This window comes from Callithrix jacchus, chromosome 16 (genome assembly GCF_049354715.1).
Source record: "Callithrix jacchus isolate 240 chromosome 16, calJac240_pri, whole genome shotgun sequence".
Taxonomy (NCBI): domain Eukaryota; kingdom Metazoa; phylum Chordata; class Mammalia; order Primates; family Cebidae; genus Callithrix; species Callithrix jacchus.
Window position 1 is genome coordinate 49,663,090 of NC_133517.1, and position 27,071 is coordinate 49,690,160.

General features: G+C 35.9%; 1 protein-coding gene across 3 annotated transcripts in view; it reads right to left on the minus strand.

The window, feature by feature from the left end:
* ZFHX4 (zinc finger homeobox 4) overlaps positions 1-27,071 on the minus strand; it is a 191,203-nt gene that overhangs the window by 28,984 nt on the left and 135,148 nt on the right. For all 3 annotated transcript variants that reach the window (XM_017965422.4, XM_017965420.4, XM_017965421.4), the window contains exon 5: positions 6,991-7,059. In XM_017965422.4, coding sequence (XP_017820911.4) covers positions 6,991-7,059 — 69 coding nt within the window. The remainder of the gene's footprint in view (positions 1-6,990; positions 7,060-27,071) is intronic.

The following is a 27,071-nucleotide window of genomic DNA, read 5'->3' on the forward strand; positions in this document are numbered from 1 at the left end:
GCTAATTTTTTGTATTTTTAGTAAAGATGAGGTCTCATCATGTTGGCAAGGCTGGTTTCAAATGATCCACCCACCTCACCTGCCAAAGTGTTGGGATTACAGGTGTGAGCCACCATGCCCAGCCCTTATTTCCTATCATCCTAACATATAATTGGATTTGGGATCCTTCTCCTCTGAGTCTGCTAAGGAAGCACTACATACTTTTTAAAACCATGAAGTGATCATATAAACAGGAAGCATAGTAACTTAGATGTCTTTATTTTATATTAGCATATTGAGTATTTCTGTAAAAGACACCTGGAGGATAGATTTGGGTAGGCTGTGACTGGACATGGCAATCATGGAGGAGTCAAGGAAAAAATACAAAAAAAAAAAAAAAAAATCCCAAGACAAAAGAAAATACTCCCTTTACATTTTATTAAAGGAAATAGGGTAAATATTTTTTGAAAATAGTGATTATCTTATCCATCTTTGTGCCAGAAGCAGCTTGAACACTTCCTGGAGTACAGTAGGCAGGCAATACATGTTAGCTGGAACAGTGAATTGGGTTTAGAAAGCAAAACTGGGAAAAGAAAAGGAAGAGTCCTTGTGCAACCCCAGACCCCATTTCCTTTAATAAAATGTAACAGTAGTATTCTCTTTTGTCTTGGGATTTTTTTTTTCTTTTTGCATTTTTTCCTAGACTCCTCCATGATTGCCATGTCCAGTCACAGCCTACCCAAATCTATCCTCCAAATGATCTACTTAAATCTGACATTCCTACTTAAAATCTTTTAGTGAGTCCTATCAGTTACAAAGAAATAATTCAATCTTCTCTGCATAGTGAGAATATGTATAGACAAGGACCAAGATACCTGGTCTTTGTCTACCACCCCAGTTTCATTTTTGTTCACTTCCTACATAACACTTAGTGCTTGAAAACAGTCCTCTTACACTTTAGAGTGTCAGAGTCACCCAAGAGCTGTGTTACTGGACCCCATCTTTAAAGGTTCCAATGTAGTAGCTCTAGAGCTGGACCTGAGAATTTGCCTCTCTATTGAGTTTCCAGATAATGCTGATGTTCCTGGTCCAGTTCACATTTCGTAGCCACTGTTCAAGAAACCCAACTGTTTATAATGCTCTCTCCCTTCCTATATGTACCATTACATTTCCTTATCTTATTTAGAACAACTTGTTTTCACTGTATAAATTACACTTTTCCTTCAAACCATATTGGGAAATATCAGTTTCAACATCTATAAAAGTGGAGTTAATAATAAATATCTCATAGGTCATAGGTATGTTATGGAATAACATATAAAAATTGGTCAGCACAAACTTAGTTACAATACATATTAAAAATGATAGCTGTATTATTACTAGTGTGATTGAGTACTACTATTTTCTTCTCCAAAAAGTCTTCTCTGAACCCTGAACTAGGGTTACTATTTCTGAATAAGTCCTTTTTTTTCCCACCTGTATATTGATGTCAAACAATTTACCACAACTTAATTTGTGGAAATGGTCTGTATATTGCCTGCTTGCTGTAATAGGTAAATATTTTTTGAAAATAGTGATTATCTTATCCATCTTTGTGCCAGAAGCAGCTTGAACACTTCCTGGAGTACAGTAGGCAGGCAATACATGTTAGCTGGAACAGTGAATTGGGTTTAGAAAGCAAAACTGGGAAAAGAAAAGGAAGAGTCCTTGTGCAACCCCAGACCCTATTTCCTTTAATAAAATGTAAAAGGAGTATTTTCTTTTGTCTTGGGAGTTTTTTTTCTTTTTGCATTTTCATCGCTTTACTAAATCACATTTATTATTCAACCCTCTCCGGTCTAGTTTGTTCATATTAATTCCTCTTCTCAAAGTCACCAATGATTCCCATGCTGTAAAATTCAGTGGCCACTTCTCTGCATCTTACTTCACTTTCTTCGCTCAACAGATGTTACTCCTCCCTTCTTTTGGAAAACCGTGCCTCTCTTGGATTTTATTTCATCAGGTAATTGTGATTTTCATCCTGCCTCTCTGAGAATTACCTCTTATTCTCCTTTGCTGGAGCCTCCTCTATTACAAACAATAACAAAATACTGGAGTGTCTCCAGAATTAGTACTAAGCCCTTTCTCTATCTACATTATCTCCCTAGATGATCTTATCCTGACTCATGGCTCTATATTTTGCATCTCTACTTGGGTGTCTAAAAAGTTTATCTAATCTAATATGCCAAAATCAGAGCTCTTATGCCCCTCAACACATCTTACTCCATTTCCCCTCTTTGCCATTGCAATTACCAGTGCCATCACCCATCACAAGCAAGAGTTATTCTTTAGTCTTCTCTTTTCCAGTCATATACATCCTATCCATCAGCAAATCCTACTATTTCTACTTCCACAATACTTAATGTATACTGAATCCATCTACTTTACATTTTCCCTGTCAGTACCTTTAATCTTTTGCCTATATTACTACAGTGGTCTTATAACTAGTTAAGATTTATTCTTGTGCTCCTATAATTTATTCTGCACAACTGAATAAAATCAATCCATTCTGCTTGAACCCTGTCATAGCTTAATATTTCACTTAGAATAACACAACAGCTCCTTACTAGGGCTGAAACAACTAAGCCCTTGCCTACTTTTCTGGCTGCTTCTTACACTACACTCCTTCTCACTCACTCATCTTTCTCCACGTTAGTGTTCTCTCTCTTCCTGGAATGGGACCAACTTTTTCCAAACTCTGAAGTACGTTTTCCCGAACTCCGCATAATTGGCTGCTTTTCATTATTCAGGACTCTGCTCACTTGTCACTGCCTCAGAGAGCTTCTCTGACTACTGCTTTTAAAGTAGCTGATGAGCTGTCACACAAGTAAGGTCCTTAGATTTTAACAGAATCACTACCACCTGAGGGGCTTGCTGGATTCCACCTCCAGTGTTTCTGATTCAGTAGTTCTGGATTGGGGCCCAGTATTGCACTCTTACAAGTTCCTAGGTTGTGCTGATGCTGTTGAAAGGGGACAACACTTTGAGAACCTCTGCTCTAACATATCAGCTTTTTAACTTCCATTATCACATTTATTGCAATCTGAAAATACTTTTTTGCTTATTTATTTAGAGATATTATTTAAAGTCAGGGACTTCATCGGTCTTATTCACAATGTATGCTTAGCGGTCTCTGGCATATAGAAGACACTAATATTTCACATAAAATTGATGATTTCTAATTTACCATTTGGGCAATTAAGTCTATGGTTTGATGTCATCAATTGAGATGGAGAAAAAATGAGAACAAATAGTTTTGCAGAAAAGGAAGTTCAATTTGAAATGTGTTGTATTTAACCTTACTATATCCAGAAAGTATGGGAATACCTAAGTCTAAAGATTCTCAGAGAGATTGAAGTAATAATGTAGATTTTGATGTCTCTGTTTACAAAACAACAAAGAAATGTATTGACAGGAAGTAATCTCTTTTCAGCTTGAAATTTTTGCCATAACTCTTAATTTTTGCCATATCACTCCAAAGTCATTAATGAAATCTTTCCATTGGTTTGAGGTTTGGGAAACAGAGGAGGTTTATTCTATTTCATCTTAAATATATCCTCTAGCTTTTTAGGGGAAAATAACATTTTAAAATATATTTATGAAATATGCATAGGTAAAGGTAAACTTAACTTTAAAGCTAGAATTGTTTTATAAGGACTGTCCTGACTTTATATGGAAGGGATATTTTCACTTGCAAAATTGTTTTTATTGTAAGTATTCCAATACACCATTGTGATTGCAAAGGATCTTTGGTAATCATTTATTGTTCTATATAGCACATTATTATTCCAACTGGATAAATCTGGAAACTGAGGTCATACTTACAAAGCAAAAATATACAGCAGAAATAAATGAAGTATGTTGTAGCAGTATGTGTGAATTTCCTTTTAAATTATCTGAATGTAATGCAGCTAAGAAGATGTAACTGCTATTTTTTTTAACATATATATACACCAAAGCAAAAGGACTAGTGGATATGTTGACAAGACTGTACAAAATCCAACGAATTCAATAATTGCAAAACTAACTCCATCAACTGAGCTCTTTGACTTCTCAAAAATAGTATCATATCCAGCTTATGACACATATTTTGTATAAAATCTATAATTTAGGTAAAGCTTCATAGTGTATCAATATCGATGTAAAAAATTATTAGCAGAAGGTTTAACTCATTCTTTAAGAAGCTACAAAAAAAACAAACAAGCCCATTCAAAAGTGGGCAAAGGATATGAACAGATACTTTACGAAAGAAGACATATATGAGGCCAACAATCATATGAAAAAATGCTCATCATCACTGGTCATCAGAGAGATGCAAATCAAAACCACATTGAGATACCATCTCACGCCAGTTAGAATGGCGATCATTAAAAAATCTGGAGACAACAGATGCTGGAGAGGATGTGGAGAAAAAGGAACACTTCTACACTGTTGGTGGGAGTGTAAATTAGTTCAACCATTGTGGAAGACAGTGTGGCGATTCCTCAAGGCCTTAGAAATAGAAATTCCATTTGACCCAGCAATCCCATTACTGGGTATATATCCAAAAGACTATAAATCGTTCTACTACAAGGACACATGTACACAAATGTTCATTGCAGCACTGTTTACAATAGCAAGGACCTGGAATCAACCCAAATGCCCATTGATAATAGACTGGATTGGAAAAATGTGGCAAATATACACCATGGAATATTATGCAGCAATCAGAAATGATGAGTTTGTGTCATTTGTAGGGACATGGATGAATCTGGAGAACATCATCCTCAGCAAACTGACACAAGAACAGAAAATGAAACACCGCATATTCTCACTCATAGGTGGGTGATGAAAAATGAGAACACATGGACACAGAAAGGGGAGTACTAAACACTGGGGTCTATTGGGGGGAAAAGGGGAGGGCCAGTGGGAGGGGGAGGTGGGGAGGGATAGCCTGGGGAGAAATGCCAAATGTGGGTGAAGGGGAGAAGAAAAGCAAAGCACACTGCCATGTGTGTACCTACACAACTGTCTTGCATGCTCTGCTCATGTACCCCAAAACCTAAAATCCAATAAAAAATTAAAAAAAAAAAAAGAAGAAGCTACAGACATCCACACGCAAAAAAAAAAGAATGAGTCCAGACATAGAACTTATATCCTTCAGAAACATTAACTCAAAGTGGTTTACAGACCTAACTGCAAAACACAAAACTATAAAACTCCTAGAAGATAACATAAGGGAAAATCTGAATGACTTGGGTTTGGCAACAATTTTTTAGATACCACACTAAAGGCATGATCTATGAAATAAATAATTGATAAGCTGGACTTGATGAAAATTACCATTTTTGCTCTTTGAAAGATACTGTTGGAAAATAATGAGACAAGCCACAGACGGGGAGAAAAGATTTGGAAAATAAATATCTGATAAAGGACTGTCAACCAAAATATACAAAGAACTCTTACAACTCTTAGAAGCAAACAAACAACTCAATTAAAAAATTATCCTGGCCTGGTGTTGTGGCTCACGCCTGTAATCCCAGCACTTTGGGAGGCCAAGGCGGGTGGATCACAAGGTCAAGAGATCGAGACCATCCTGCTCAACGTGGTGAAACCCCGTTTCTACTAAAAATACAAAAAATTAGCCGGGCACGGTCATGCCTGTAGTCCCAGCTACTCAGGAGGTTGAGACAGGAGAATTGCCTGAACATAGGAGGCAGAGGTTGTGGTGAGCTGAAATCACGCCATTGCACTCCAGCCTGAATAACAAGAGCAAAACTCCATCTCAAAAAAAAAAAAAAATTATCCGAAGACCTTAACAGACACCTCACCAAAGAAGATATACAGATGGAAAATAAGCATAGGAAAGGTTACACGTGTGAAAAAATTCCACATCACATGTCATCAGGGAAATGCAAATAAAAACAACAATGAGATACAACTACACACCTATGAGAATGGCCCAAATCCAGAACACTGACAACATCAAAGGCTGGTGATGATGTGGGGCAACAGGAACTCTCATTCATTGCTGGTGAGAATGCAAAATGGTACAACCACTTTGGAAGACAGTTTGGTGGTTTCTTAGAAAACTTAACATACTCTTAATCATACAATCTAATAATTGTGCTCCTTGGTATTTATCAAAAGGAGTTGAAAATTTATGTCCACACAAAAACCTGGACACAGATGCTCATAGTAGTTTTATTCATAATTGCCAAAACTTGGACTCAACCAAGATGTTCTTCAGTAGGTGAATAAATAAACTGTGATATTTTCAGACAATGAAATATCCTTATTCAGCACTAAAAGGAAATAAACTATCAAGCCACATAAAGACATACAGAAAACTTAAATGCATATTATTAAGTGAAAGAAGCCAATCTAAAAAGACTATATACTGTTTGATTCCAATTATATGAATCTCTGAAAAAAGTCAAACTATAGAGACCATAAAAACCACTGGTTTCCAGGGGTCAAGTAGGTGGAAACAATGTATAGATTGGAACAGAAGATTTGTAGGTAAGTGAAACTGTTTTATATGATATTATAACAGTGGGTACATGTCATTATACTTTTGTCCACACCCATAAAATGTACAACACCAAAAGTAATCTTTATTGTAAACTATGGTCTTCAAGTGATAATGCTGTGTCAATATACAGATTCATCACTGAACAAGTGTACCACTCTGGTGGGGGGCAGTGATGATGATGGAGGCTATACATGTGTCAAGGGAGAGAGTACTGGGGAAATCTGTACCTTTCTCTCAGTTTGCTGTGAACCTAAAACTGCTCTAAAATGTAAAGTCAATTTACATATACTTCCAAGTATTGAATTTATTTGATTTTGCTCTTTACTTATTAGAATGAAACATATGATGAGATCTAATTAGAGAAGTTCCAGAGAATGTTTATTACATCAATTATGAGAGTGACAAATGCAATTCATTTAGGACAAGTCAATATTTTGAGAAGGAATAGAAACAATTACCTGAGGTTGCTCTCAACTGCTGCTCTGTAAGATCATCATCACAAGTCCTGGCTCCCAATGGGGCAGTTTCTGCAGAAGACATCAGAGTGAAAGGTAATTAGTGTACCATATCCAGCTCTCACATCACAGCTAATATCACAAGAATACAAAATTTGGCAATCAGGAGAGATAAGCATCAGGTGAAGCTCAGATGAGTCTCCAGCACTCCTTATATCCTAGTGAGCAGTAGCTGGCAAAATGAGTCCAGAGAGTGATAGGATTATTAGATTTAATTCTCAATTATTATCAGCACAGAACAAACACACTAGTAGAGAAAATATGGGAGCAGGAAAGGCTCATTATGAATTTTGTCATTGGACCATTTGGCCAGTCTACATTTAATAGGATTATGTGTTATAGTCACAATAGCACATTATGTAAATTATTAGCATACTTTTACTTCTCTGATAAGGTACCAAAAAGAAAAGAAAGAAATATTACTGTATATAATAGCTGATGTGCCAAAGCAAACATCAAGCACTGGAGGGGGCACCTGAAGAATAAGTCCAAGTCATCAGCAAATCCACATCTTTATTCTCATCTTTTATTTGAGCTTTAGAGCAAAAGTGCCAACAATGTCTTGGTTTACAAAACTCAACACTGAACACAAATCATTATCATCACCCAGCTGCATGATTCCTTTTTGCACCCTATTGTATGGAATAAACAAAACAACTAGACCTCAGAAATTTCCTTCCACATCTCATTCCTTCTCCACACCAAGTCATCACCTGCTGTTGATTCCATCTTGCAGTGTCTCTTGTCATGCAGCACTCTCTATTTCCTCTGTCTTCTTCTCTTTCCTGACTATTTCGGTAGCCTCTATAATAATCGATATGCCTCAAGTTCCCTGTCATTCCAGTCCAATCCCTCATAAAATCTCAAGAGTTATCTTTTTAGAAGATAGAATCTTGAGTACAAATCATTTCTCCACCACTTTCTAGGTATGGGGCTTGGGTGAATTACTTAATCTTGCTAAGCCTCAAGTCCCTCATGTGTAAAACGAAAATAGAATTATGTAAATAGTAACAGTAATAGAAAATAATACAACTAAATATGCAATGTGATATGTCTTTAAAGTCAGAAAAGACCAGATGTTATCAAGAAGTTTAAAAAATGGTCATACAATTCTTACACTGCCGAAGGGAATCATGTTTATCTACGATTTCTAGCAATAGCATCTCTGGTTGATTCTGAAGGCTTTGATTAAACAAATAATTAACCCTGAAAACAGAACTGCATACCAAGGCTCTATTATAACATTTATTAATTGTCTTTCCTGCTGTGTATAAAACCTTTGGCCTTTGGTAGTAATCTATTTAAAAACAATGCAATCATAACAATCACTCAGTACCCCCCCACAAAAGTATTATGTTTTCTTGTCACTCACTGTATGATAAATTCCTCATGAATGAAAAAATTTATTCTAAGTCTTTACTTATATATCCACAAGTAGTTTCCAAATAAATCACAGCCTTAATGGGCATCCTACATGCCACTCAATAAGCCTACCCTCTTTCTCTCAACAACTTCTCATGTCGTTATGCCTTGATCAATGTGGTTCCTTTTACTTTGAATACTTTTTTGTTCTTCTGCTATTAGCCTCCTATTCTTCCCTCAAAACCAGAAGCAAGTGAAGCCTCTGCTGTGCAGCCATCATGATTAGCTTACATGTATATTTCAGCATTTATCATGATGTATTAATTTTTACATGGTCTAGGTATGTTTTCCCAATAAATTTTGAGTTCCCTAAATGCAGCTTGTCATCTTCACAGATTCTGAAGTAAGGACAGAGTAAGACATATCAAAGTCACTTAAGACGCTTTGATATAAAATACTAACCTACACCCTATATCCTAAAACAGATGAATCTGAAGATGAGAATTTTCTTGTAGCTTCCCAAAGTTTCAGGACTCTAACTTCAGAGCTCTGTCAACTATACCTAACAGAGATAATACCCATTAATGCAGAGATTACTTTCTGCTCTCTTTCTATATGTGTGTGTATGTAAAAACTATTTCTCTTTTTTCCAGAGAAAAATCAACATAATTTATCAAAACATCTCTACCACTCCCCCCACATACTTATTTCAATGTATCATATAGATTTGTTCAAAATGAATACCAGTAGTACCTAGGTGAATTTGACCAAATAGCTGCTATTCTTTAAAGATCAGTAAAAATTTTTTAAAAATGACAAATTATTGAGTTTATGTCTTGCCAGATACTGTAATAGCTATTTGTATACAAATGATCATGTAATCCTCACAATAACATAACGAGGCAATTATTAACCCTTATTTTATAAATCAAGAAGCTAGAGCTAAAAAGGTTAAAGTAACTTGACTCAGATCATAAAGTTAGAAACCAATAGCCTGGAATGAAACCCTTGTCTGTCTGATATAAAAGTCTGTCAAATTTTCAATGTATCCAGTTGTAATACCACAATATTTGGGAGCCTATAAAGGTTTTTCTAGTCTTAGCAAAGGCCAAAAGCCAAGCTGTGGGGAAAGCAACTTTTCTCTAGTCATGTGAAAATTCTGCTGTTTCATAACATATATATTTTCCTTGACTATAAAACATAACCTAATAATTATGTGGTGCCATATTAAAACTACTTCATTTCATAGCCTTTTAATGAAATATACAAAATGTCAAAATCAGAAACTATTGTTTAGTCTTACAAATTAGGTCATGTGGCACTTGTAGACTGCTCCAATGAAACCTACTTGTGCAAATAATTTCATAATGTTTAGATCCTCAATAATGTTTCTCTCTTTATACAAATAATATAAATATTTTAATAAAGGAGCTTTTAACTTACCAAATGAACTGATTAATCTATACTCTTCTGCTTGCGTAAAATGAAATGTTTAAAACCTAGTAATGATACATCGCATCTTACAATGTATCACTTTAATAATTGGACTGTAATAACAAATCTGACTGCTGTTAACATGATTTGTCTCTTTTGCTGGTGATTTAATTAGGTTACTAATTTGTGTTCTCTAGCACCTGACCTTCCTTGTTTAACGCTATTTTTTAAAAATGCCATTGACTTAGTTTATCCAGTATTCTACTCTATCGCGTCAATTTGGAGATAATCACACATTTGAAAATTATGCCAAATTATGCTATTTTTATTAACACAATGTGGGAATAATCAACATCATTTTCTGTGGAATAGTATATTGATCATCGCAATCGCCATCAACAACAACATTTTACAGAGTATCTGCTCTGTGCCAAGTACGGAATGATATCTTTATTTGTGTTAAGACACCCATAGCAAGTGATGGAGCTGGGATTTGAACCACACGGTTTTATTTCAGGGATAGTTATCTTAACCACAATGATATATTGAACCAAAGTTTTTAAATCCTACAAGTAACTTTTCTTTTGATGCTGCATTTATTTCTAGTGTTCACTTTTGTTGTTCTCATTCAGGCCTGAATTCTGCTAATCACCCATTTCCTTAGCCTAACCCAAATGGTTACATCTACAAAAACAAAGCTTAATGGCAAAATGTGTAAGGGTCCCATTCCTTTTAATCTTCAGAATGAAAGTTCTCAGGGCTTTCTCTCTCACTACCTTGTACTGCCACACCTACCCCTAAGCCTCTTTCTACCCTTTCTTTCCCTCATACAAGTAACATTCTGCTGGTAAGTAAACCTATAACTTTCAGGTATTTAATCTCAGTTCAAAAATAATCAACTTCCCATATGGCAAATTCCCCCCACCCTGGTCAGCTAATTGGGGTAACAATTTTGCAAAACTATAATCCATACAAATTTCATGGTCAAGGAAAGATTTGGAATTTTAATTTTTTAACAGTCTAGATATTTATGCAGAGAGTTATAAGATTAAGATGCGGGAATAAATCTAACCTGTCCTACATGACTGCAACAGCCATGGGCAAAATTTGGGATGCATTCAGCACAAATTCAGAGCCAAGTGGAATTTTTTAAATAATGGGTATATATTCAAGTTGCCATGCAGAGTACTAATAACATTTGCCTAAAAAACTTGCATATCTCACCTTTTCTCAATAATTTGCAAATGTATTCAACAATAAAGTATTACACTATTCTCACAAAATGTTTAGCAAATAAAATAAAGTATATACCACCATAGTAAATATTAAGGCAACTGGTACGAAATAGTAAAGAGAAAGAAAAACATTTTCTGTAGTCCCATGCAACATTATTAATCCCATTTTATTTTCATTTACAATAAGCCCAACTCTTGCTTTTTTAAAAAATTAGAGAATAATACCAAATTCTACAAAAGAGTTCACAAGTGTCAAACCACCTTCACTCCACAACCCTTCTACCCATGTCTTCCTGTTTTACTTTTGAAACTTCTCCCACCTCTGCTGGAGCTATGTGACTAGTTGTAAATGGATATTTTAAAGCACATAAATACAAGAAGAAATACTTGCAGCTCTCTAATTGTAAACTAATAAATTGTCACTTTTGGAAACCTGTTAGGTGCTAGGCATGTACCCTGCATTTCCTCACTTAATTTTCACAGTAATCTGCAGCAGAAAAAAAATCACTGTTTTTGTGGAAGAGATGAGATATCAAATCTCAGACAGTTTAACTTTGTCCAAGGGCACAGAGCAGCAGAAGTAAGATTTGGATGAGTGTATGACTCCAAAGCTCTGTAACTCCCTGCTGGATAGCACTACCTCTAGGCAGCCCTCAGGACTCCTGGGCCAAGCATCCTGAAAACTGAATTTTTTCCCTCCTAAAAAAAAAATAGCTCACATCACTTCAAAGCAAATTCATCATAACAAGCTTAATATTTATAAGACTACATCAAATTAAGATTTATTGTTATCTTAGTAGTTTACATTTTAATAACGCCTTCTGAACTTGTTTGGGCATTGCAAAGTCAAGTCAGTGTGTTCAGATAAAGCAAGTTCACAATTAAAAATGATTTCAAGTGGTTCTCTCCATCCTTTTCCTATGAGGATACAGACTGCTCTTTTAAAAAACTGAGCAACTCAGCATGCTACCAAATGTTTTTGAGTAACCAGGCAACATCATCTTTGTTGACCTGTAGTGTTTTCTCTTAAATTATTTCTTCCAGGCAGTAATAGATTGAAGTGCATTGGATACTCCAGTGTCAATTATCTGAATGGGGCTGGATTTGGAATTTTTCATTTTCCAGAAAAGTAAAGCTTCTTTGCCCTGCCCTGTCTGTTTTTACCCAGAAGATAGTAAGGGGTACTATCTCCTGGGGCCTCCTTGGCCAGGAATTTGTGATCACTTCTTTCTGCTTCTTGAATCATCTATGACCTCAGTGTAATGAGGCCTCAAAAGAATGTAATAAGTTTCTGATATCAATTAGCTTCAATAAATTACTCATACATATGCTTAATGAATTATATTTTAAAGTGCTTTGATTAAAACATTTTTTTCCTTAAATTTACTAATTCCTAATATGTTTCTCCAAGGGAGGGATAACATGGGGAGAAATGCCAGATATAGTATGCAACTAAAGTAAAATAAAAATTTAAATTAAAAAAAGAATATTTAATTTCTGATTGTTTGGAAGTTAAAAGATCAACATTGTGTGAGGATAATTTGAGTATAAAATTACGTTTCCATTTATCAACCAGTTGCCCAGTTATCTAAATTTAAGTCCTTATCGCAGGGGTCCTTAACCCCTGGGCCATGGACCACTCCTGGTCCATGGCCTGTTAGAAACGGGCCCCACAGCAGAGGTGAGTGGCTGGGAAGCAAGCATTATCACCTGAGCTCTGCCTCACATCAGATTAGAGGCAGCATTAGATTCTCATGCAGCAAGAACCCTATTGTGAACTGCATATGCAAGGTATCTAGGGTGTGTGCTCCATTTGAGAATCTAATGCCTGATGATCTGAGGTGGAACAGTTTCATCCGCAAACCATCTACTCCTGACCACTCCATCTACGGAAAAACTGTCTTCCATGAAACCAGTTCCTAGTACCAAAAAGGTCTGAGACTGCTGCCTTATGGGATTCATCAAAATTCCTCTTTATGTTGTCTAGAACAAGTTTCATTCCTCAGCATACTGTGCTGGCTTTGCTGGGTTGCTCATCAGCATAGGAAACTGATCCCTATCCATAAACATCCTTCTTCCACCCAATAATAGCCATTGTTCATTCTGGGCACTGGCCATTTATTTCAACACGTTGCTTCCTGTCTCAAAGCCAGTTTTTATTTTATTGTGGTAAGAACACCGAACATGAGGTTTACTGTCTTAACAAATGTTTATGTGCACAGTATAGTACTGTTGCCTATAATGTGCAGTAGATCTCCAGAACTTACTCCTATTATTTAACTGAAACTTTACATCCTTTGTATATAACTCCCCATTTCTCCTATCCCTCAGTCCCTGGCAACCACCACTTTACTCTTTGATTTATAAATTTGACTATTTAAAATACTTTAGACTGCTTTAGTGGAATCATACAATATTTGTCTTTTCGTGATAGGGTTCATCCAATGTTGTCTCACAGCTAGTTTTTAATCCATGAAAGCCTCCTTTTCTACTACACAGTTACTGAGTTTTTCGAATAGCTGTATACTAGGTCAAAAGCCTTTTGAAATTATTTTTTAATAGAGAAAAAATATTCAGCAGTACTTCTTTATCTTTATTCAGTTAACTCTTTTGAAGACTTTTTACAAGGTGTTATGGTTTGGATGTTTGTCCCCTCCCCAGCTCATGTTGAAATGTGGTTCCCAATACTGGAGTTAGGGCCTAGTGGGAGGTGACTGGATCACGAGGGCAAATCCCTCATGAATGGCTTCGCACCATTCCCTTGGTGATAAGTGAGTTCTCACTCAGTTCGTGTGAGATCTGGTTGTTTAAAAGAGTCTGAGACCTCCTCCTTCCCTCTCTCTTTTGATCCCACTCTTGCCATGTGATGTTCCTGCTTCCTCTTTTCCTTCTTCCATGATTGGAAGGTTACTGAGGCCATCACTAAGAGGAGATACTGGTGCCATGTGTATACAGCCTGCAGAACCATGAGCCAATTACGCTTCTTTTCCTTATAAGTTACTCTGCCTCAGATATTTCTGTATAGTGATGCAAAAACAGCCTAACATACAAAGGTATCTTTATTCTGAGGCAAGCTGCATTTCTTTGGCTCAGTCATATTATTTGGTTCTTGGAAGCTTCTATAACTTCTTACACTTTCATCTCAAAGACTGGTGATAATAGGTGCCTCCCTCTAAGACTGCACTGTTTTTAAATGACTACAACATAGAGTTGAATCAATGTCACAAGTTTCTTAAAATGCTTTCTTGACTCTGTAATTTCATAATTCCCAAGATTTTATTTTCATCACAGTCAGTGAGTTACTTGGTCATATTTGTTTGGAACCATTATCCACTAAACCATCATTCACTCTTGCTGTGGAGAATCAGGGAACATAACCCCTGTGTTGAAATAATGACCAATTTTTTTCTTAACCATCTGAGATTTATTCTCTTTGCTTGAGAAGTTTGAGCAAGCAAAGACAAAGGGTGAGGCATCGGTGATATAAAATTGCCGACTTCTTCTACAGCAACCCTGCCCTTAGAAACCTATGTTGTTCAAAGAAGTATTTCATTAGGAGAATGTTGGCTGCTCCTGGAGCAAGGAAAAAACACCATGGAGTTAAGAACCAATTCCAAATACATTTGGGTCTGAATTCCAGCTCCACCAGTTTCTAGCTATCTGACACTGTCTAAGTTACTTAACCTTCCTGAAATGCGTGATTCTATATGTGGAAGAGGAAACAATAGTAAGTCTGCAAGATGGTGATAAGGAGCAAAGTTAATAAATACAAAGTACGTAGTACTGAATAAGTAGCAGTTGTACTTATGCATAATTCTTCTCTAGCTTTGATCAATCTTGCTGAACACCAGTTACTCAAAGAAAAGAGCACGTCAGTTTGGTACTATGGATTTTGAGATTATATTCATAAGTAATGTACTCTTGGTCCATCAGTTAAGTTAGTTTTTTAGGCCTTTAAAATGTCACTATTATTTGTGCAGATATTTTGGAGGTACCAAATGTTAACAAGACTAAACATTGATTTCTTAAGCATTGTAGTTTGAAAGGTTGTTTTTTTTTTTAAGGTAAATCCTTAAGAAAATTTTACACATGCCGCAATAAAAGCAGTATGTGTATCAATTTGTAAAGGCTTGGCCTTTTACAAAAATCATAGTGAGGCTGGGTGTAGTGATTCACGCCTGTAATCCCAGCACTTTGGAAGGCTGAAGCAGGAGGATCATTTGAGCCCAGAGATTGAGAGCAGCCTGGCAACCAAGTGAGACCCTGCCCCTACAAATTATAAAAATAATTAGCCAGATAGAGTGGCACATGCCTGTAGTCCCAGCTAATCCAGAGGCTGAGGCAGGAGGATTGGTTGAGCCCGGGAGTTTGAGGCTACAGTGAGCTATAATTGTACCACATACTCTAGTCTCAGCAACAGAGTGAGACCCTGTTTCAAAAAATAAAAATAAACAAAAATTACAGTGACAGAATATGAACTTTGAAGGACTGGTAGTAATACACAAGCCAGACCTAGGTAAGTTTTTTCCTTGCAAAAGAAGAGATCCTCTGCTCCCCACACCAAACTTCTACCATCCACCTTCTAGTAAGAGACAAACTTGACAAGAAGTTAAAAACAGTCTCAGAATATATAGGCCTACAAATGTGGCAGTCTGCAAAACTCTAAAAATTTTTTCTGTACACAAATATTGGATTCGAATAACTTTTTAGATTATTCCCTATGTTGCAATAACCTAAATCATATGCCTTACTAAACACACCATTAAAACACAAAACACTTATTTTTCTTGAAAACAATGCACAATGAACCCAAAGATAGGTATTACTAGAGTTTTCACAAAGGCAGTGTTTAATAGGAAATGCATAAAATAAGAAACTCAATAAGGAACCCTTTCCTTCAATCTAATAATTTAAACTGATCTATTGGTACCAGTTTCCTCATCTGTAAAATGGGGATAAAATTACCCCCTTTATTACTGTCACACCTTGTCACTGTAAGGATGAAATGTAAATTGTTATCACCATCTCTAGGTGCTCATGCAAAAAATAAATAAATAAAATCTTGCTACTATACTTCCTAAATATTTAATGCTTAAGTATCCTGTCATGGAATGCATCACTACTTACTTATAATAAACTACTCTTTACAGTTATATACATGGGAGAAATTATTACTTCTCATAGGTAGGCTTATTTATTTTGTGAATTATATATGGCCATAAAAGAAAATCCTCAGATAACTAGATAATGTTTTTTACCAACATGATAACTGTTGAAATAAATTTACCATTAACCTAAGATGCAATAAAGTTTCTGAAATTCTATGTAAATAATCCTTGGCTTTTACTGTTTGGAACTTTCTCCAATTCATCACATTCAAAAAGGTCAAATTTATATAGCTATATACACCAAATTGTATTTATGAGAATTAATCTAGGAAATGATGGATACAAACATAAGTGAAATAAATCTGGAAAGGAAAAGTTAGTGGAAGTATTCACAGCCCCAGAAAAGGAAGATTGGAAAAACTAGCTTGGAGCCAAGAATGAAAAATGTGCTACTGGAACATGCTATGAGTTTTCAGGACAATACTTATGCATATCCATGAAATGTTTATTTAATAAATCATTCATTAATGAGCAAACAGATTGATGAGATTTGGCACATAGCTCTCATTGGACTATGTGAGCAGTAGAAAAAATGGTTTCTGAGACATAGCCAATTTATTTTCTCCTGTGCCTGAATGCATGTATTGGCAAAGGGTTCCTTGGATCTTGGTAGCACATGAGTTTTAAGTAGAGGTGCCATGATCAGATTTTCATCTGTGTGACGCTGTGCTGAGGATAAAATAGAGTAAGAGGAGTCTCTCTGTTGAATAAAACAAAGACACTGTAGCATCCATCACGCTTCAAACTGTAACTGTCTAAAAGAAATTACAGAGAAAGGTAGAATGGTCATTTCATTGAAGAGAAAGGGAATGTTAAAAAGTCCAAGATTAGGTCAAGAGAAAAGATGAGCTCAATTTTGAACATGAGTTTGAGTAGAGATATTTAGTAAACATGTACATTTTTGGAAATAGATCTTTGAAGAGAAAATTGAATTTAATATATTTGAAAATTGTACTAACCAATTACTTGTGAGTAAATGACACTTCTTAGAATATATAGAATATCGATAATGAGGGCTGAGGGTAAAATTCTAGTGAACAAAAATTAAGAAATTAAGTGACAAGGAAGTATGACAAAAGATACTTTGAAAGAACAAAGAGGGACTAGGAGTGGTGGCTCATGCTTATAATCCTAGCACTTTAAGAGGCCAAGATGGGGGATCACTTGAGGCCAGAAGCTCAAGACCAGCCTGGACAACACAGCAAGACCCCATCTCTTCAACAAATAAAAACAAAATCAGCCAGGTACAGTGGAGCACACTTGCAGTCCCAGTTACTCAGGACACTGAGGTGGGAGGATCACTTGAGCCCAAGAGTTTGAGGCTGCAGTGAGCTATGATTATGCCACTGCAATAATAAGACTGTCTCAAAAAAAAAAAAAAAAGGATAATAAAAATGGGTAGGCATCGGATTAGGGTGTGATTTGTAAAATGGTGGCCAAAGGAAAAAAAAACACTTTGAATTGCAGGTATAAAATGATACAAGAAGTCGAGTAATATAAGGTCACTGTTGATATTGTCAGAGATGATGGTGGCTTGGACCAAGGAGGCAGTAGAGAAACTGGTACATACTTTGAAAGAGCAGTAGATAGGACTTGCCAATGCATCTAATAAGGAACAGGAGAAAATTAAAAGAATCAAGGATTATTTCAAAGTTTTTGGCCCAAGAAATAAGAATTAAGATGGCATTTACTAAGATGAGGGAAAATGCAGGTTGAACAAGTTGGGAGTAAAGAGAAGGTTTTAATATGTTTAGTTTGAGATTTTCTGTTTATATATGCAAGTAAAGGTGTCAAGTATTTGACAAGGTTATGAAGGGTTGTATGTATTTGTGTGTATGTGGAGAGAGAGAGGGACAGAAATAGAGACAGAGAAATAGAGAGGAAGTGCAGAAGAAGAGAAGGCAATGTTTTAATGGTAGTTTAAGGTTTTTAGATGAGATTGAATGAGATAACCTAGATAATAAGGGTCCATGACTGAGCCTGGAATTCATTCCTCCAAAGGGCATACCAAAGTTGGGGGCACTATGAGAAGTCTACCCCAGATGTGAGAGGTGATTTATCATTGACAATATTTAGAAGTACCAGCACATGGTAAAAACAAAAATAGAGCAGGCCAACTTTTAGTCAGTTTTATTACTATTTTTTTTAATTCCCTATAGGAAATGTATTTTTGCTATTGCCTGTGCTGAGATGGAAGATTCCCATGATTTCCTCCCAAAATAAGGAAGGACCAATGAAACAAATCTGATCAGGAATGAAGTAGGAGAAAACCAAGAGGAGATGTGGTGTAGAAAGCCTAGTGAATAAAAAAATCTCGAAAAGAGGGAAGAGGGCAACTAGTTAAAATCTGCTGGCTAGTGTAGTTAGGTAGACTAGGAATTGGTCATTAGGTTTGCCAAAGAACAGGTCAACAGAGTCCTTGATCAGAGCTTCTTTAGTGGAGTGGTGTGAGTGCAAACACCTCCTGAAAGTGGGTAGAAGGGAAAAGGAAGATGAAAAAAATGGAGATGTCAAGTGTGTACAATTCTCTGAAGAGTGCTGTAAAATAACCAGAGAAATGGGATGGTGTCTGAAAGTAGATATAGCATTATGGGAGGGTTTTGTAAGTAAAGAGATACAGGGAAGGTTGAGATGATGATGGAAATGAGCTTGTAGCAAGGGAAAAATTAATAACACAGAAGAGAGTAAGGCAATGACAGGTATCATAGGATGGACCTAGGTGTAGATGTCTGAGAAACAGTGAGCGTGAAAGTCAAATTATTACAAGTCAATAAAATTGACACTAGGGCTTATCATCCTGAAGCTGGAGATTGGAACTATGACAATAATAGGTTAGGAGAGTTGGCAGAGTAGGAAAAACTGAGAAAAGAGGCACCAAAATAGATGTGAATGATAGAAGACAGGGACTAAAAAAGAGGTTCAGAAAGCAGAAGCCATTTATACACACCTATTGCCTGTTTGTGATACACAATGACCATAATTATTTTTGTTGCATAAAGATTTGGCTAGGAATCCTGTCTAGCTATGAGCCAACATCACTACTTTTTTCATTGTAGGTATCATGGTAAGCAATAAAACTTAACAAAGATGAAAATCCCTGTGGAACATAAACAGTTCCCTATTAAACTCTTAAATTGAGTTTTATGGCAATACCATCACACTGTCATTTTTATAATCCTCCCAAGTTTGATCAGAAAAGCTAAGCTATATATAACACATATGGCACATGTATTTTAGGATTTTGGCACAAGATGATTAAAAGGCCTCAAAAGTGTGTGACAAATTGGTAGTCCTCCATATGCCCATTTAATTTGCTGTCATGACTAATCAGATAAAGCATCTCATAATGATCACTGTTATAAAAAGTGACATATAGGCTGAAGTCACGCTGCCGTAAACATCTTATGATTAAAACAAAAAACAATTGTGCAAAAGAGAAAATGTGTCATTACAATACATGATAACGGCAAATAGTAGGGGAAAATGAACTTAATTATGAACAATTAATTCTTAAATAATTACCAGAATTCAAAAATACAAAACGCTGCAAAATATATGGTAATTTTAAGAAAATGAAAAGTGTGTTTAGAAGGATGAGAATATTGGTGGTAAAGAAAATGAATTTTTGAAATCATTTATTTTTGTTTACTTCACATAGACAAACTAGAAGTAAAAACATCTCTAATATGGTAAATAATTTGAACCAAAGGCAGAATTCCCTTTAGAGGGTTTTTAACATTGCCATTACTGAGGACATAGAAAGAATAGAAAAAAATGTATTCACTGAAAGATGTAAGTAGCATGGGAATAAACTGCATATTTTATATGGCCAATATTTTTGTAATGTTCTCATACATTTTATATCTCTTCATCCTGAACCTCACTTTTGTCCTCAGAGGCAACAGATATTGTATCACTCTAAATACTCTAGAACTTTATTTCCAAAGTGAAGAAAACTAACCTCTAATTTGCCTAGGTTGCTTGCAAGGGCTGAAAATACACGGCTTTTTGCATACCCTATTAATTGTTGGAAAGAATCTCTTATATATCCACAAAACTAGAATGTAACAGGGTGAGGGCAAATGGAACATAGGAGAATCAATTTTCGTTTGTTCCAACTCTGCACCCCATCTTTCCCATGATACCTGTGAAAGGGTTGCACAGGACTTATGGGCTGGTGCTGGGGCACTCTGTCTTCCTTCTTCCTGCCAAATGCTCTTTGTTAGTTGTTGGCCCCTACCTCAGTGCCAGCATCCTACTAAGTTGACTGGCCTTGAATGAGCTCTCTGCCTGCAGGTCCTCTTGCTTCCTAACACACCTCTTCAACAATGCCATTCATACACTCAAAAGCTTCGGTACTTTCTTATTTTCTCAATGATCAAATCCAAACTTCTGTCTCACCAAAAGTCCTGCAGAGAGAGACAAATGAACTTCTCTGCATTGTTCTCCAACAAGAGCTGCACCCACCATGAATGCTCCATTTTACCTCATGGCCTAGCTCTGGGTTTATTTATATTTACATATTCATATGTAAATATACATATACTGAATACTTACTAGGTGCAAGACAATCTGATAGTCCCATTATGGAAGTTCCAAAAGAACAGTTTATAGTTGTTTCTGTTTAATCAATCCTTTTTATTTAGAAAGATATGAAAATGACTTACATTGTTCCACATTCCACAAAATATTTCCACTATATTTATTCAGCATAAATGACATTAATAGGCTAACATAAAAATCAGCTCTAAATGTTATAAATAAAACAGAGCCCCTAACATTGTCTTATTAAAACTACCAAAAGCCCATTAAAATTATCAAGAAAAATGAATACCGTTTTGCTAGTTAAAAGAAAAAGAAAAACCTTTATGAGAACATAACTTCCTCTCCCACCCCTGCACTAGTTTAAAGCATTTTGGCTGAAAGGGGATAATGCAATGCCATACTATCAGGGGCCCCATCACTCTGCCTAATCAGGCTGAGAAGTTTTCTGTAGTCACCAAGCTTCAACCTTTACTGGGACCCTTGACTCCTCCTTCATTGCTTCTGGATCACCTGGGCTAGAATACACAGTACAGTATCCCAAACATGGCTCATCACAGCCTCAACCTCTTAGGCTCAGTGGATCCTTCTGCCTCAGCTTCCCTCATAGCTGGGACTACAGAAATGTGTAACTGTGCCCGGCTAGTTTTTATTTTATTTTGTTATTTTATTTTTAGTAGAGACAAAGTCTTCCTAAGTCGCCCAGGCTTGCCTAATCTCAAACTTCTGGGATCAAGTGATCCTCCTGCCTCAGCCTCCCAAAGTGCTGGAATTATAGATGTGAGCCATCAATACTGGTCTGGATTTATTTTTAATGCTCTTTGTTAGTTGTTGGCCCCTACCTCAGTGCCAGCCTCCTACTAAGTTGACTGGCCTTGAATGAGATCTCTGCCTGCAGGTCCTCTTGCTTCCTAACACACCTCTTCAACAATGCCATTCATACACTCCAAAGCTTTGGTACTTTCTTATTTTCTCAATTATCAAATCCGAACTTCTTTGCTTGGCTTTCAAGGCCTTCCATAGTCTTAACTATCTGGGTACTTTTTATTGTTTTCTCCTAAATGGTCATGATTAGTCTATTAGTTTAGTTTCTTGCTTCTCTAGAAGTCTTGCCAATTTTCCTTCATCTCTGAGTCTGCGTCATAGCATTCCTTGTCTTAGCCCTAAGGGCAGTGCCAAAATAAACAAACAAATAAAGAAATACACAAAGAGAGAAACAAATAAAACCCTATTGCATTTTCCTATCCTACTCATTTCTCATGTCCTCATACCTCTACCAGCCATATCAAATGCCACAGTTTCAACATTCCTCCAAATATTACTCAGAATGCCCTAATTTACCTGTCGTATGGTGACAAGTTCGTTGATTCTGTCCTGTAGGCAGCTTCTAAACTCCTTGAGGGCAGGAAACTTTCACTTTTCTCTCTCTCACAACCCCAGGCCAAAACGCTAAATCCAGAGCTCAGTGGATTCCTTTCAAGTGATTTCTACAACCAATCATGGCAGCAGAGAAGAATCTTCCAGATACTAAAGTAGGATCCTTTTCTCCACTTCATTATGATTCTGATTTCAATTAATTCATCAAGTATTTGCCACATTTGCTATTAGATTCAAGTATCTGGTGTTCTTGCTCAGTTATACAGGAATTGAAATAGGCTAAAGAGGGAGACAAGTTATTTACAGTTATATGCCAGTTTTGTTAGCAATTCTTTCTCCTTTTCTCTCCCAATACACATTGTATAAATAAGTTACTCTGCACCATTTTCCTTTTCCTAGTCCCTTCTTGTCACTGCTTTGTGAATGTGTAAGTCGTATGCATTTAATTCTTTGAAGTCCAAACACATTCTTGCTTGAAAGTAAAGCTCTGGAGGATGAAATAAGAGTATACAATTATTGCAAAATGGTAATAAAATCACCTCCCCACACTTCCCTTGAGAACTATGGTCAAGGAAGATCTGGCTGAGAGGGCTGAAACAGACTGTCAACTTGACTTTTAATTATATGAACTATGAGGGTTCGGACAAAAAGAAAATATCTTCAAAGGGTCAATATCATTTCTATAAATGAGAAGAAGACTGACTGTGAAAAGGCTACTTTGAAGCAGGCTCAGAGGAAAAAAATCTTATGAGAAAATATCAATAGTACTTTCTCAATTTCTCATTTTTTTTTTTCTTTAAAAGGGCTTTCCTTTCTTTTAAGCACAGGAATTGCAGTTAAAAATTATTTTATAATCCTTGAAATGAAAACATTTGCCTATTAAGCTCCAACAATCCTCAATATTCTATCTGTGAAGCATATCATTTGGCCTCCTGCTGTTTCATTTAACTTCGGCTGAACCTTTTTTTAATTGTTTCCTAATCTACCCTAATTTGCTTAAACCCCTGATTTGCCATTTCTCAAACTGTTTGTTTACATATCACTGGAAATGTGCAAGAGTAACAAAGTGTCTGAAGAACTAGAAATAATGATAGAGTTAGACATGTTAATTCACAGCTGAAAAGACATTTAAATTAACACACGTGTTCTCAGAACTCCCTATGTAGCAAGAGCTGTATCTGGCTTGGAGATCCCAAGATGAAAACAACCTTCTTCTGCCCTCAAGGAGCTTGAATCTGGAGAAGGAGACAAAACAACCACCCACCATTACTAGAAGTGATATGCAAGTAACAGGAGCTAAGTATTCTTGAGGTAAAAGACGATTAACTTGGTGGAGAGAAATGAATTAATGCAATATGTATTTTATTCTGTATTTTATGACATTTTTAAAAACTGTTCTATTTAGGAGAAACAGTTTATAGACGATGATAAAATAAGGGCAATGATCATCTTTTAAAACCTTTCATTCAACCTATGTAAATAGCAAAATATGATACAAATAAATAAAGTGATGATGAATTGGGAATCAGAAACTTGGGTTGTACTATGAATTAGCTTTGTGACTTTGAGTCATGAAAATACAGGAAGCCTCTGCTTCCTCAGCTATAAAATGAGGGGGTGGACCCAGGTGAGTTTTAAGGTTCATTTTGGCTTTCCTATTATCTGAACATCTCCAATTAGTTTTGTCAAATTAGAAGTACCTGAAACAAGGTTAACGACAAGACCTCATAAGACTGGATAATAATTCACCTTTACATCATACATGTTATTTGTGAGTGCTATGGCTGGAGTGTTTATGTCTCCCCCTAAATTCATATGTTGAAATCCTAGCCCTCAAGATAATGATATTAAGAGGTGGGGCCTTTGGGGTTAGTGTCTTTATAAAGGAAACTGCAGGCGAGATGCAGTGGTTCAAGCCTATATCTCAGTTCTTTGGGAGACAGAGGCAGGAGAATTGTTGGAGCCCAGTAGTTCAAGACCAGTCTGGGCAACATTGTGAGACCCTATCTCTACGAAAGTAAAACATAAAAAATTAGCTAGTCCTGGTGGCACATGCCTGTAGTCCTAGTTATCCCAGAAGCTGAGGCAGGAGGATCACTTGAGCCCAGGAGTTTGAGGCTACAGTGAGTCATGATTATGCCACTGCACTCCAGCCTGGTCAATAAAGCAAGACCTGGTCTCAAAAATAAATAAATAAATAAATTTTAAAAAATAAAATGCAGAGTGATAGCTAGTCCTTTTCACCATATGAGGACACTGCAAGAAGGTGCCATTTATGAGAAAGTGGGTCCTCACCAGATATCTAATTGGCTGGCACCTTGGTCTTGGACTTCCCAGCCTGCAGAACTGTAAGAAATAATCACCTGTTGTTTATAAAGTACCCATTGTATGGTGTTTTGTTACAGCAGCCCAAACAGACTAAGAAAGTGAGCTTGTATTTACAACCTTCCTTTCTCATATTCCCTTTCACATTATTAGCCTTCTGGTCCTTTATATTTGCATAAGCCTTAATACTTTTCAAAGGATTTGCATATTCATTACCTCAAGTCTTCTAAGTAACTCCTCCACATTCTAACCATACTGCAAATAATTTCCCTTACTCTCTTGCTAGACCTACCTCTTAAAACCTTATTCATTCTTATTTCATATTACTCTGCTTTATGCTTAACTTTATCTTTTTCACCTTTCTTTGAAGGGGACTAGATACATAATTTCCTACCTCCTTTCCACCTTCTTTCTCCATTACCGGCTATTCTAAATCACTGAAGTGGATTTGTTTTTGACTGAGTGCTTAAAGCTGAAACCTCAAAGAATAGAAGCACAGAGGTGACTCTGGATACTACTACTGTCAATTTGATTTAGAGACCATCTTCCTAAGATGGTTTCTTCAAAAATATGATGGCCTTAGAAGCTCTGAAGTTAGGACTTTGTACTAGGGGAAAGGAGGTTTGTCCGTGCAGCCAGGACGCTAGAGAGGCAAAAGTCCCTCATGTGAATGCATGATCAGATTAGTGGAGTGGGGTTTCAGGGATGGCATTAAACACAGCAATGCCTAAGAGAGTGGCTCCATCTTTCGAAATGTAATTTAGGTATATATGAAACTATCTGTTTCTAATTTTCTTTCAGCATTCGTTAAGAACAGGATTTGTTGTTTAAAAATATTCGTAATCTAGTGGAAGTTATAGACCTTTTTATAAAACTGTACACATAAATAATTTTGTAGACAATTAAAAGAAGCCATGGAATTCCTGGGTCCATGGATATCATGTTAATAAGCTATGCACAAATAGCCTAGATAAGCTCCTTTGTGGATGTTACATAACTCTAAGAAAAGTAATCTTCATTCTTTTTTATCACATTGATGTGAAACTTTTTCATTTACCAGAAAACCAAGGAATAAGTCATCTAATTGGAAGAGTCAAAATGTTTTAGCTTCTTTTTTGTTTCTAATAATTATTAATGAAAATGCTGACAGGGCAGGGTTGTATGCACTTGTAATCCCAGGTACTCAAGAGGCTGAGGTGAGAGGATCACCTGTGCCCAGGAGTTCAAGGCTTCAGCAAGCCATGATTGTACTTCTGCACTCCAGCCTCGGTGACAGTGTGAGATCCTGCCTCTAAAAAATTTTTTTAAATAAAAAAATGACAATGTTATAGAATAATAGCATGATGAAGGTTATTGTCAAACTACATGGACATGTCTACATGAAGACAAATTAGCTGATTATTAATATAAAAGCAAAAGGAACTCCTCTTTAAAAGAAAAAAATCGCATTTTTTTTCTGTAATATAAAGTCCAAAAAGAAGCTAAATTTCAAAACTGAAATTACCAAATGTTTTGGAATCATATGTTTGTATACTGTCAAGAAATGTTATCCTAGAGTCTGGAAGTGCTAATGGGCTTCTCCAAACACTTAACTCTTACACAGAATGCAGAATATTAAATGTAGACTGAATAACAACAGAAAAATGTCTAGAGCATGTAGATTACCAGGAGAACATCCATTGTTTCTGTATTATGGCTAGTTTCTGGTATCATCTTGACAATTTCAGTTCTAGACAAAAAATATTTTCAAAAATGTATACAAGTTCCAGTATGCAAAGCAATTTCAAAAAATGTAATATATATTCTTCAAAAAGTAGGAAAAATTTTGATTTGAAAACCAAACTTAAAGGAAGAAGAGATTTTAATCTTTCAGCTTAGTTTTTAAACAAAGTGGATTTCCAGACATCCTTTTTAATTCTCCAAAAATCTCAGTCGCAAATTTTATCACCTAAATACCTAAGAGAAATATGAAAACAATGAAAGATGATGATATTTTTGACTCACTAACTTTTGTAAAGTTCTTTTCTTCTTATAATAAACTTGTGAATATCCTCAAAAAAAAAATTCTTATGAGACTGTACTGAGGAAAAAGGCGCCTTTAGAAAAGTTTAGTAAAATCACGATAATACATAATTCTTGCCCCACAGCTACCACCACTGTCTTCAACATTCATAATATTAGTTACCATTAGCAAATATGTTAATAAAACTTAATTGGCTTGAGAAAATTAATCTAGTCTAATGCCATCAAATAAATTTTTTTAAAAAGTTACTACACAACAAATTGTAACTACAATTATAAATTACATGTTAGACAAAAAGCTTATTCACTGTGTACCATAAATCCACTTTTTCTTATAATATTTATGGAACCTAAAAATATAATTCTTTTCTTTCTTTAACTCATTGAAGTTAAAAGATGGAGATAAATGCTTAAAATATTACAGATTTTTGAGCGTACATGTGAAGTAAATATTTGTGACTATTAACACAGATAAAAAGTAAAAATGTCAATATTCATTTTCTGAAAAGCATATTTTCTATTTCTTAAATTTGGCTTAATAATACCTAATGCTACTGAC